Here is a 13,089-nt window from a genome sequence, read left to right on the forward strand (position 1 = left end):
GTCACAGGGTGCCGCCTCCCGAAGACTTGGAATCTTCTAATGGCGGTTCTTCAGAGAGTGGGCTGATCCGTCGTACCAGGCATCGGATTGAGCCGGCTGCGGCAGGTGAAGGTACATGTTTGTCTTTCACTTGCTTTAACTTTCCTAAAAATATCTTGTGCTGATTATATTGTTTTGTTTCGTGATTGCGTAGGTAATGCTGGTGTGACTTCTGCGGGGGCGCAGGCATCTGCCCGTACGGTTCCGTTGTTGGAGGGGGCTGCCCCCGGGAGGGACTTGAGCCAGTTGTGAGGGAGAGTCGGGTGGCTGAGGAGGGGTCAGCTACTGAAAGGGAGTCGGCTCAAGGGCATCGTCCCTGCAAAGAACCCGTCGTGGAGGCCGCGGATGCTCGCCCCCGGCTGACGACAAATGCTGGGCAAAATGTTTACGTTCTACCCGACTGTAATATCGGGCCATTCCGTGATCTTCTTCGTTGTGATGCTTCAGACTACCCGGTGTATAAGGAATATCTTGACTTTATTACTTTCCCAGCCCTGAAAGAGGCGTTGGCCGCTCTTTCCGCCGCCCAGGCGCAGCACTTGCGTTCTCAATTTGCCGTGTTTGCTCAGCACCTTGCAGCAGATGAGTTGAACCGAAGCGAGGAAGATGCTCGTCTCATTCACGAGCATTACGTGTTGTTTAAGAACGACAACCGTCGCGTGGTGGAATTGTCAGGGACGATTGCTCGTCTTGAAAGGGAATTGGTTTCGGCGAAGGAGGCCTTGGAGCCTACCCGGGATGAGCTACGTGTTTCCCGAAAAACGCAGGAGTCGTTGAAGGTTGCACTTACCCAAGAACAGGAGAAGGTTGCCCTGCTTTCTGATGACAATAAAATGTTATCCGAGAAAGTGTCGGCCACATTAGGCGAACTTACCCGTTTTCAGCACGGTATTCCTGTTCTTTTTGCCAGCCTATTGAAGTCATCTATTGTTCATCAGCCGTTCAATGCCTTTATTGAGGCTATCAAGAAGTTTACTACGTTTGAGGTTTTGAGGGCGGTGCAGTGTTTCTTGCCGCCTGGTAGCGCGACCCAAAAGAAGAAGATTGATTTGAGCGCTACCTGTGTGCAGGACTGCCATCGGGCACATGAGGCTCTTGGCCAGATTAGTTTTGAAGAACTAGACAAAATCTGCAGGGACGAGAACTCATCCGTTGAGGATATTGTAAATTACCAACCATAGAGATATGCACTCGATTGTGTTTTGTATGATTAATTTGATTTCTCTGTATCTTGTTGTATGTTGTGTATAAACTAGTTTACGTTGCTGTGAGTTGCATATATTGTCATGACAAAAACGTAGATATCTAGACTACACGTGAGTGTGGTCGAGTTGTTTATACGGTAGAACCGGACCACCAATGATATGGTTGGACGTCCCTGTTATCCGTTAAGGTTCTTCAAGGGGTGTCCTCCTACCAACGAAAGCTAGAAAGCATTTCTTCTGGCGGTAGGTCTGAAATATGCCGAAAGACTTTTGATTTTACTTGTGTCATATTCAGAGTCTTTACAGTGCATAAGTATATAAAATGAAATTTTATTGATGACTTATACAGAGAAATTATTTGAGTACATAAGTGCTTTGCATTTCTGCCATCCGAGTGGGTGATCAGTCCTCCCGGTCGCAGATAAGTTACACGTAATATTTCTTCAAATGGAAGGCGTGCCAAGGGCGTTGTATCGGAACTCCATCTGGTGTCTCCAGGTGGTATGCACCATACTCAGTTATGCCGACAACCCTGTAGGGTCCCTCCCATCTGGGGCTTAATTTTCCGACGTCTTGCTATCGGCTGGCCTCGATGCTACGTAACACCAAATCGTTTAACTGAAAGTCCAGTGGCTTAACTTTTTTGTCATAGTGGTTTGCGATTTTTTGTTTCTTCTCAGCTTGTCGGATATGTGCTATTGCCCGCCGTTCTTCCAGAGCATCTAAGTTTTCTCGTAATGCGTCATCATTTTGTTGTGCATAGAATGTTGTTATTCGGTCGGTTGGGACAATCACTTCGGCCGGTATAACCGCTTCGGTTCCGTACACTAGACTGAAGGGTGTTTCGTTCGTACTATCTTTCGGTGTTGTCCGGTGTGCCCATAGTACATATTGGAGTTCATCCACCCATCCTTGTCGGTGTTTACCTTGTCTTGCTTTTATGCCGGCAACGATGTCCCTGTTAGTGACCTCAACTTGTCCGTTGGCCTGTGGATAGGCCACGAAAGTGAATGACTGTTGAATGTCCATGTCTGCACACCAGTCTTTGAATGGATTGTGTGCGAACTGTGTGCCGTTGTCGCTGACTATCTCTCGTGGTAAGCCAAACCGACAAACAATGTCCTCCCATACAAAGGTTAAGATTTTTCTTCTCGTAATCGTGCTTAACGGTCTCGCCTCAACCCATTTAGTAAAGTAGTCGATTGCGACTACTAAGAATTTAACATTGCCGACACCTCATGGGAATGGGCCGACAATGTCGATCCCCCATTTGCAGAATGGCCAAGCGGCGTGTATGGGAATCATGTTTCGACGAGGGGATCTGTTGACTGGAGCGTGTATCTAGCATCCCTCGCAGTTTACGATCAGGTCATATGTATCCTGGTACATATGTGGCCAGAAATAACCCATTCTCTTGATCCTGCTAACTATCGTTCAGTAGCCGGAGTGCGTTGAGCAGGCCCCCTCATGCATTTCGCGTATTATTTCTTTGGCATGTCCCGGGCCAACGTACCTTAAGTAAGGTTCTGTGAACGACCTGTACATGATGCCGTTTTTAAAATAATACATTGGTGCCCGCATTCGTATCCTACGGGCTTGTAATTTGTCTTCCAGGAGTGTACCGTCGGCAAGATATTTTATGAAGGGTGTCATCCAACATTCTTCTTCTATTGTGATTGTCGCCATGAGGGTATCCTCTTCAGTTGACTTTCTTTCCAGCACTTCAACCATAACTTTTTTAGTAAAGTGATCGTATAGCAAAGAGGCAAGCTTGCTCAAAGCATCTGTTTCTTGTTACGATTACGGGGTATTTACTTTATTTCGAATGCCGTGAAGGTGTTGGTTAGTGTCTTCGTGAGTTCTAGGTATTTTTGCATCGATGTATCTCTTGCTTCGAAGCTGCCGTTTAACTGGCTTGCCACCAGTTGGGAGTCGATATAAGCCGTGAGCTGTCGTACATCAATACTTTTAGCCAAGCGTAATCCGGCTATTAGTGCTTCGTACTCGGCCTCATTATATGAGGCAGCAAACTTCAACCGAATAGCGTAAGTTATTTCTTCTCCGTTTGGGGAAACTAGGAGTATGCGTATGCCAGCCCCCTCCTCACTTGACTCCCCGTCCTTATATAGTTCCCAGAATTCGTCCATCTCTCTTCTTGTAACTGTGGTTTCGCCCTGCTTGGTCATGTCGGAAGGGAGCTCTACTAGGAAGTCTGCTATGACTTGGCTGTTGACCGAATGTCTCGGGAGGAAAGTGATTTCGTGCTCTCCGAGTTCTATTGCCCATTTAGCCATTCTTCCGGAGATTTCTGGCCTAGTCAGGACGTGTTTAATTGGTTGGTCCATGAAAACTTGTATCGGATGTTCTTGAAAATAGCGTCGTAGCCGTCTGGCTGCGTGTACAAAAGCGTAAATTAGTTTTTCCATGGCCGGGTATTTTACTTCCCCGTTTTGCAATACTTTGCTTACATAGTACACCGGCATTTGAGTTTTGCCGCTATCGGCGATTAGGACCGAGCTGATTGCCTCAGAGGAGGCGGCCAGGTATACCGTGAGGGTTTCACCCGGTATAGGTGCCGTTAATGCTGGAAATTCTTTTAAGAATGCCTTCACATACTGGAAGGCCCTCTCGGCCTCATCCGTCCAAAAAAAATCTTTTTTGCTCAGGCAACCCTTCAACGTCTAGAAAAAGGGAAGAGCTCTGTCGGTAGCCCGTGACAGAAACCTTGTGAGTGCCGCTAGCTTCCCGTTTAGGCTTTGCACGTCTTTTTTACTCCTGGGTGACTGCATGTCTTCGATTGCTTGGATTTTTTTCTAGTTTGCCTTGATTCCTCGCGGAGTGATCATGAAACCCAAGAAACGGCCTTCTTCCATTCCGAAAGAGCATTTTGACGGATTTAATTTCATGTTGATTTTGCGTAGCGAATCAAACATTTCGATGATGTCTAAAATCATTTGTTCTTCTGTTTTGCTCTTGATGACGATGTCGTCCACGTATGCTTCGATATTTCATCCGATTTTATCTTGGAATACTTTGTCGATTACCTGTTGGTATGTTGCTCCGGCATTCTTTAACCCAAATGGCATTTTGGTATAGCAGAAAATGCCTTTGTTCGTGAAGAATGCAGTTTTTCCTTCGTCGGTTTCTGCCATTGGGATTTGTTGGTAACCCCTGTATGCATCCAGGAAGCTTAGGAACTGAAAACCTGAGAGGGACTTAACTTTACAGTCCATTTTTGGCAGAGGGTAATTGTCTTTTGGGCATGCTTTGTTGATGTCTTTGTAGTCGACACACATGCGCCAAGATTCGTCTGCCTTCTTTACCATCACGGGGTTCGCCACCCATGTTTGATATTTTACTTTTTTCATTATACTGGCGTCAACCAGTCGTTGTAGCTCATTATCCAGGAATTCGCTCCGTTCTAATGCCATTGCTCTTTTCTTCTGAACGACCGGTGTGATATTCGGGTTTACGTTTAGCCGATGCTGGGCTATTTCCCGTGGGACACCCGTCATGTCGGATGGATCCCCGACGAAGACATCTATATTTGCTTGTAAGAGTTTGCAGAGCGTATCCTTTGCGTTGGTGCTCAAAGTAGCGCCAATCTGGCTCCGTTGGTCTGGATACTTGGGATTTGGGGATACGTACACGTTATCATGGACTACAATATCACTGCTTCCTTTGAATATTTGCATGCATTTGATTGGTTCCATTTCTTGCATTCGGATTGTAGCGACTCCGGCTGGAGTCGGGAACTTCAGCATGCCGTGTACTGTTAACACAATTGCACCAAACTTCTGCATGGCATTACGTCCCAAGATAATGTTATATCGTGAGTCTGTTTTGACTATGGCGAATTCGATGTCTGCCGCACTTTGCAAGGGTAATGTTCCCAAAACAACCTCCAGCGTGATGGAGCCCACCGGCTAAGTTGCAGCACTGTTGAACCCCGCCAATGGCGAAGTTCCAGCTTTCTTCTATAACAACCCTCATTTTTCCACTTTGTAATGACTATAATGCCCCTAGGTTTTCATTGTTGATTCGTACTTTATATTAGGGTTGTTATCCGGACATATTAAATGAAGTAATTAATACTCGTAATTAATGTAAACCCTAACCCTAATAATAATAATATTATTATTATTATTAAATGTATATATTACGTATTAAAATGTATATAATCTATATTAATATAAATAAAATGTAAATAAAATATAAATATGAGTAAATATATAAAATGATTAAGTAATGGGTTACAAATGTAAATTTATAAAATAAATAAATATATGTATATGTATATAAGCCGAAATATATATATAAATATATAATAGATTATGTTAATTATATAAAAGAGAATAAAATACAAAACAATTCTAGATTGTTCCATTTAATAAAAAAATAAAAATAAAAAGGAAAGCCTAAGTCGGTCGAATAAAAAAAAAGAAATTAATTTTATTTTTCTTTTAAAAAGGAATGTGTATTTGTCTTGGACCCCAAGTAATTAAAAATCTATATATATGGCCTTAACCCCTCATTATTTTTCATCAAATTATTGGGAGCTCCCAAACCCTAAAAAAAAATTGTGAGTTTCTTTTCTTCTTTTTCTTTCTTTTTCTTTTTCATTTTTTTTCTTTTTCTTGTTTTTTCGGCCGAAAACCCCAACAAACAAAAAAAGTACTTTTGCACTTTATAAAATTTTTCTAAGATCATGGTAATTAGCTACATGATTAATAAGTTTTCTAAAAATTAATTTTTCAAATTTATGAGTTGATTTAACAATTTTTATTAAATTGTTTGTATTTTCAATCGGCCGAATACACACACACACACACACACATATATATATATATATATATATATATATATATATATATATATATATATATATATATATATATATATATATATATATATATATATATATATATTAATTATGTATTGAGTTTAATAAATTAGAAGTTATGCATGTTAATTATTAATAAGTAATATGAGATCTTGGAAAAATATTTTTTCTGATATTTAATACGTTTTTATATTTTTAATAATTAAAATAGTTAATATATATATATATATATATATATATATATATATATATATATATATATATATATATATATATATATATATATATATATATATATTTATAAAAAATAGGAAAGAGGCTATTTAAGCTATACAAATATTTTCCAGTAAAGTATGATATTTAATTTAATTATTCAGGTCAGAAAATAATTTATAAAAATAAAAATCAAATTATGTGTTATTTAATTATAGAAACAAGGTGAAATTCGTAATAAAAATATATACAGAAAATTAAAATAAATAAATAATTTTTCTGGGTTCATAAACTTTGTTTAGAGCTAAAAAAATTATAAAAATTAATTTATGGGTCGAATTAATAATTATTACATAATTAAACACTATTATTATGTAAATAGGAGGTAAATAAGGAAATAATTGTAAAAATAAAGAAATCCTTTTATAAATATTTTTCTACAGGTTATTTAACTATAAGAAACTTATAAAAAAATTTAAAAATAATTATTTATGTTTATTTGGTATTTTATGTAGAATTAAACTTGTTTTCTGATTAAATTAAGAATAAAAACAAATATAAATACACAATTTTAATAAAAAGACTTTCTTAAATTTTTATACTGATTTTTATAATTAACTAAGACTATAAAAATTATGTATATGATAATTAGGTATTTAATTAATTATTTAGATATTTATGAATAATATTGGGTTAATAAGGTACTATATTATTAAGTATCTTGTGAATTAAATAACAAATAGTATAACCAATTATGTTATATATTGTATGTGATAGTAATTAGTATATTATAAGTATTGATTAATCCAGGTCATAAGTTAGTAATATTAGCTTGAATAATAATACATATATAATTATTAAACTATTAATAGTTTTATAATACAAATAGTAGTTATATATATATATATATATATATATATATATATATATATATATATATATATATATATATATATATATATATATATATATATATATATATATATATATATATAAAATTAACTTAGTTATATAATAAAAGTCTATACACCTATAATATGTGAAGGTTATAATCAAGATAACGTGCATTATATACGAACCTCACCGCTACATATGGCCTAGGGTGGTCCTTGTTGCCTTATGGGAACCGCTTGTGGATTTCGAATACCATGACATAGATTCTGGTCAAGAATCCTGGGCGCCCGGTAATAACTGATCATTCAAATTACTTGTATGATAGCAACGAGATTTGGGTAAAGGTGTACAACGTCTTGTTATAGATTATAACCCGAACTTTCTATAATTAGAAAGTTACTATAAGTGGAAACTTTCCATAAATGGTAACTTTCCGAAAATGGAAATTATTTTAAAAAAAACCATCATCATTAGTATAAATGTATAATTATTATACTTATGTCTATTAGGCTATATCTGATCGTACATTCTAACTCTAGGTTGAGATTCCGATCACATTCTTCCGTTCAATTCATTTCTCTTGTGGAATAACTCTTCTGTGCTACTAAGGTGAACTCATAGCCCCGCTTTTACATGTTTTAATGTATTTTATAAATCTTGAGGTGAGACACATGCTTGCTTTAAATAATTTACAATTTGAACACAAGTGCCTAAACTTTTTGATATGCAACTTCATGAGATTATTGTTAACTTGTATTCTTGCATGCAAATTCACGCCATAATATCGTTAATTGCTGGAATTGAAATGTTGCAAGCTTAATTATTGTGAGTAGGCCTATTGAGAGCGACGTCTCTACCCATTGACTGATCGTCAAGGGGGTACATAATAATGATTACTGACACCCGTACAGTATCAGGGGTTAATGTTTAGCTCGATATTATAACTCATGGCATATTGAATATTTTGATTTTTTTGAAATAAATCTTGTGGTCTAAACTTATTAATTATTAAACCTATGATGTTCACTCAACCATTGTGTTGACAATTTAAGCATGCTTGTCTCAGGTGAAGAATAGCTTATGTGCTGCCCTACGTTGCTTGCTTGCTGTTGCATTGGAGTCCACATTTCTTATATTTAGCTTTGTTAAACATTTATTACATTTGGGTTTACCATGTAAAACAATTCGTTTTCCGCTGCAATTAAATTACTGATTTTATTAAACGTCTCATTTAGAATCGTTCTCGTTTATATAACTGTGTGATGATATTAGAAAAGTCATATTTACCCCCGGCCCTATTTGGAGGGTATGACAGAGTGGTATCAGAGCACAGTTTGTTATAGAGAACCAGGATTGCATTTATGTGTGCCTTATGTGTTAGTTAGTGTGCCTTAGTGATCTATAGGTCTATAACCTTTCCCGACTTAAGATTTTAGTGCATTTCCTTATTATTTCCTTTTCGAGCTTTTACGTCTACCTTAGAAACATTCTGATTTCCTTCTTTCCTTTCTTTTAGGATGTCGAGCCACAACCTGATCATTATTTCTGACTCCGAAGAATCTGATATGGAGAGGTCCGTTCACACACCAGCTTATGGACCCATTTCTCCACCAACATCTCCAATTTACCGACCGACTACTCCACCCGCATCTCCGGTCTACACACCTGCCACTCCACCGCAGTCATCGGTGAAGGAAGAACCTCAAAATGATTATGATGGGGATGATCAGGGTGATGATGAAGAGATTGAAGAACACATTGAAGGTGAGGATGATTCCGAGGAGGAACTCGAGGAAGAGTCCGAACCCGAAGAAGAGGAAGTGGTTTGGAAACCAGCTAATGAGGAGGCTAATCCGGCTTACGATGGTCTTGGAGTTATCTGCAGTTTAGAAGATGATTCCGAGGAGGAAGTTGAACCTCCTGTTACTAAGACTCCCTCACCTAAGAGGAAGGAGCTGGAGACTCCCGCTACTGATGATGCTAGTTCATCTAAGAAACCAAAGGCTTCCGAGTTTGTCTACTCCGAGTATGATCATGCTTTAGTTCGGTGTGACATCATGAACCTACAGAGTCGCACTATAACTTTGAGAGATACGTTCTTTGATCATTTGGCTAAGATGGAGAAGCACATGGACTATACAAACAGCGATGTGAAAAGGGTCTATGACAAGTTCTCCGTAATGTTTGCTAGGCAAAAGAGAGAGCTCGACCGCCAGCGTATTGCACTAGTGGAATTAGAAAAGTTTGTAATGTACTTCAAGGGGTACATTAAGGATCATTTCAAGCCTCTGTTGCCTAAGAAAGATTAGATCTTAGGATTCTCATTTATTTCCATTTCTGTTGTTTATGAAAAGGCATATGCCTAAGCTACATTGGTTTTCTTTGATTCATGTAAAACTAGTGGTTTTTATGATTTAATTCAAGTATTTTGATTACATCTTTCGTTCCTACCACTTATCATACCTCAATTCGTATCTGTTTGGATACATCTGTTTGGTTGTATTTGTTGTGTGAACCTTGTGCATTTATTAAACTTATCATTTATTAGCACCACGAACTCTTCAACTAATACTGTATTTATGTATTGAAGAACGATGGCTCAATCAGCTTGAGGTGCTACCAATATTCCGAATGTCTCTTTGACTCCTGCACAATTCCAATAGCTGTTGGCCGCTGCACAAGGCAATCATAACAATCATGGGAACAACTAAGGAAATCCTCCCACTTCTTGTAGCTACAAGGAGTTTATGAATTTCAAGCCTCCATCTTTTAAGGGGAGTGAGGAAGCTGTCGAACTGACTCGTTGGTTCGAAAAGCTCGAATCCATTTTTCGCATCTGTAACTGTGTGGATATCGACCGAGTAAAGTATGCCACTCATATGCTAAGTGGCCTAGCTCTAACATGGTGGAACGGCTATGCTCAAACTGTGGGTGTGACAACCCGAAAATTTCCGACCAAATTTAAACTTTAATCTTTATATATTCCAGACACGATAAGCAAAGTTTGTAAGTTGAATCTCAAGAACTTTAAACTATGTTCATACACTCATTTAACATCGACCAAGTTTCGATGATTCACGAACCATTATATGAACGGATATGATTATATATGTATATGCGTATATATTATAACTTGAAAACATTAACAAAGTATTAGACGTATAATACTTTACATGAACGTATTTGTTTTAAAAAATATTTAAAATATTTATCGACGGAATTAGAAGATAATAACAAATGATTGAATTATCAGATACATTGAATTATGGCTACGAGTCCCTATTAGGAGGTCCACTTTGATTTAGGAAACCTTTCTTTTTTAACCATATTCGGAAAATGGTAAAGTGATTTTACAAATAAGAACAAAGTGTCAACTAACGAGAACTAGACAAGAGTTAGTAAAGATTCTTATTTGATTTTCAATTCATACCTTACAACATCTTCCTTGTGATGTTAATAAGATAACTACTCTGACTATCATTTTAAAGTTGGAATGTGGATTGTAAATAACTTAGACATTGGGTATCAACATTTTACATTAAGGTGATTTCGCACGTTTATCTAACCTTTAGACTCTATATCACGTTGCACCAACAAATGTTAAAAACTTGAAACCTATGAAAGGTATATTCAATCTTACTTCTCTAAAATGTTTTACGATATAACAATTTCTACTAATATAACCTTGTTAGTCAAATGATTCTTAAATATACTTAGTTTTGGAAAACAAAGTTTTCATATTTATTTAATATTGTTTCAAACGTACAAAAACAATTTTTTAAAGAACTTTATTAGTGAAACGTTTTATAAGGTAAATTGTTCATAAGTTTTAAGGAACTAATTAAAGATTGTAATATAAACTACATATATATATATATATATATTGTTTCAAAAACGTAAAAACGTGATACGACATGATATTTTCTATTACTTAAACGTTCTGAACTTTGAAATATAATTATATAGATATATCAATTATATTTAAGATATACAAAATTATATTTTTTTAGTAAGAATATATATATTTTACAAACGCGTTAATGTATAATTTAAAACGTTTCTATATTATTAAACGTATTTTAATATACAAACGAGTCACTAATTTATAGAAGCAAATGACCACAACACTCAAATCCATAAGTTACACTTCGTGTAATATTGTTTACTAATGATTTAAGATGATATTTTAATAAGGGTACGAGTCATTAAACATAAAAGACTAGTTTTCTTAAGTGTATGAAAATTCATTCAAGAAACCGAAAGTGGTACATGAGTCGAGTGTCAACGTCCGAGTAATTTGAGTAAAAATTACATTTTTACCTCGCACGTAAATATAATATAATATATAATTAATTATGTAAATTAATTAAATAAATATAAATTAATATGTACGAGTGTCGGCAGGGAGTTTGTAATGCATATTAGCTGGAAAGATAGGCCATGCGATCGCATGGCCAACCTCCCTTGAACCCATGCGATCGCATGGTGAGGTATGGGGTGCCAAGTCCTTAAATGCTCAAACGTTTTTCTCATTCAGATTCATTTCTTTCACTCAATCTCTCTACTCTCTTTATATATATAACTATTATTATTATTATTATTATTATTATTATTATTATTATTATTATTATTATTAAGATTATTATTATTATTATTATTAATCTTAATATTTCTTATTAGTAGTATTAGTGTTAGTATTATTATTGTATTATACATAAAATACTACGACGAGGTTCTGCTCGCATGATTTCAAACAAGTTTTTCGAGTAGGATAGGGCTAAGAAATTATGGGTTATAGCTATGGAGGTGATGGGTAATGTTCATGGGTATGCTCGTGAGGTCAATCTAGTGTTTATCATCTCCGTTGCGTCTACGTACCTTTTCTACAATATTGAATCTCAATAATGTTACATGAGCACTCATAACTTAACTTTTATATACTAATAGTGTATCCCTGACTAGTGCTCGAGTATATAGGATTATGCATGTTTGTACTTTTGATATTGCCTTTAGTTAGGTTATGTTAAATCCTGAATTAGTTATATATGCGGTTGAGATAAGGTATAAGATATACATGACATTGGAAATCTAGCGAAAAATTAAGAACTTTTCATTTAGATATCAAATGGTTTCGATGAACAGATTTAGAGTTACAGTCAATTGAAATTTGGTATTATTATTAAAAATGATTATTATTATCATCATTATAGTTTTTATCTAATTATTATTATTATTATTATTATTATTATTATTATTATTATTATTATTATTATTATTATTATTATTATTATTATTATTATTATTATTATCATCAATAAAAGGTATTATCATTAAAAAAAATTTATTATTACTATCGTTATTATCGTTAAAGTTATAATTAGTATTATCATTATCATAATATCTACTATCATTAGTATTATTATAATTAAAAATTAATATTAGTAACACCTAATTATTATGATTACTATTATTATCATTAAAACCAACGCGATATAAAAGACGATTAAAAGCTATTAAACAAACCGATTAGGAAATAATAAGTATGAGTATCATGATAAAATTTAAATTATTGTAAAATATTGATTTAGATAAAATTATCGTTTTTCATTATTTTTATCACTATTATTATTAAAAGTATTATTTTTACAAAATTATTATTTTAATAGGAATATCATTGTTAATATAAAATTTCATTATTTTTATTAATATGAATTACCATTTTATCATAATATCATTTTAGCAAATATAAATCTTGTTATTATTATTAATAGAATAATAATAATTATTAATACACAATAATATAACTTTTACTTACTATTATTATTATCGATATTATTTTATCAAATAAATATGTAATACAAAGATGTTTTACTACGTGTAACATAATTACATTAA

At 34.9% G+C, this 13,089-nt stretch overlaps 2 protein-coding genes across 2 annotated transcripts; both read right to left on the reverse strand.

The window, feature by feature from the left end:
• Positions 1-1,820: 1,820 nt before the first annotated feature.
• Positions 1,821-2,273, reverse strand: LOC139863976 (uncharacterized). Its single transcript, XM_071852570.1, has one exon. It carries the CDS (start codon positions 2,271-2,273, stop codon positions 1,821-1,823), a length of 453 nt encoding a protein of 150 aa, XP_071708671.1.
• Positions 2,274-3,055: 782 nt separating this feature from the next.
• LOC139863977 (uncharacterized) lies at positions 3,056-5,237 on the reverse strand. Its single transcript, XM_071852571.1, has 3 exons — positions 5,147-5,237; positions 4,289-5,016; positions 3,056-3,925 (listed from the first exon to the last, which is right to left on the reverse strand). Exons 1-3 carry the CDS (start codon positions 5,235-5,237, stop codon positions 3,056-3,058), a joined length of 1,689 nt encoding a protein of 562 aa, XP_071708672.1.
• Between the last annotated feature and the right edge of the window lie 7,852 nt (positions 5,238-13,089).

The sequence above is a fragment of the Rutidosis leptorrhynchoides genome, chromosome 8 (assembly GCF_046630445.1).
Source record: "Rutidosis leptorrhynchoides isolate AG116_Rl617_1_P2 chromosome 8, CSIRO_AGI_Rlap_v1, whole genome shotgun sequence".
In the NCBI taxonomy this organism is placed as follows: Eukaryota; Viridiplantae; Streptophyta; class Magnoliopsida; order Asterales; family Asteraceae; genus Rutidosis; species Rutidosis leptorrhynchoides.

Bases quoted from the DNA above. Each gene is read 5' to 3' on its own strand.
- LOC139863976 (XM_071852570.1), bottom strand. From the start codon at position 2,273: ATGGACATTCAACAGTCATTCACTTTCGTGGCCTATCCACAGGCCAAC.
- LOC139863977 (XM_071852571.1), bottom strand. From the start codon at position 5,237: ATGAGGGTTGTTATAGAAGAAAGCTGGAACTTCGCCATTGGCGGGGTT. The intron at 5,017-5,146 runs GTTGTTTTGGGA...TTGTGTTAACAG, and splicing joins TGGGCTCCATCACGCTGGAG to TACACGGCATGCTGAAGTTC. The intron at 3,926-4,288 runs GTAATCGACAAA...CCCTTTTTCTAG, and splicing joins CCGGAGCAACATACCAACAG to ACGTTGAAGGGTTGCCTGAG.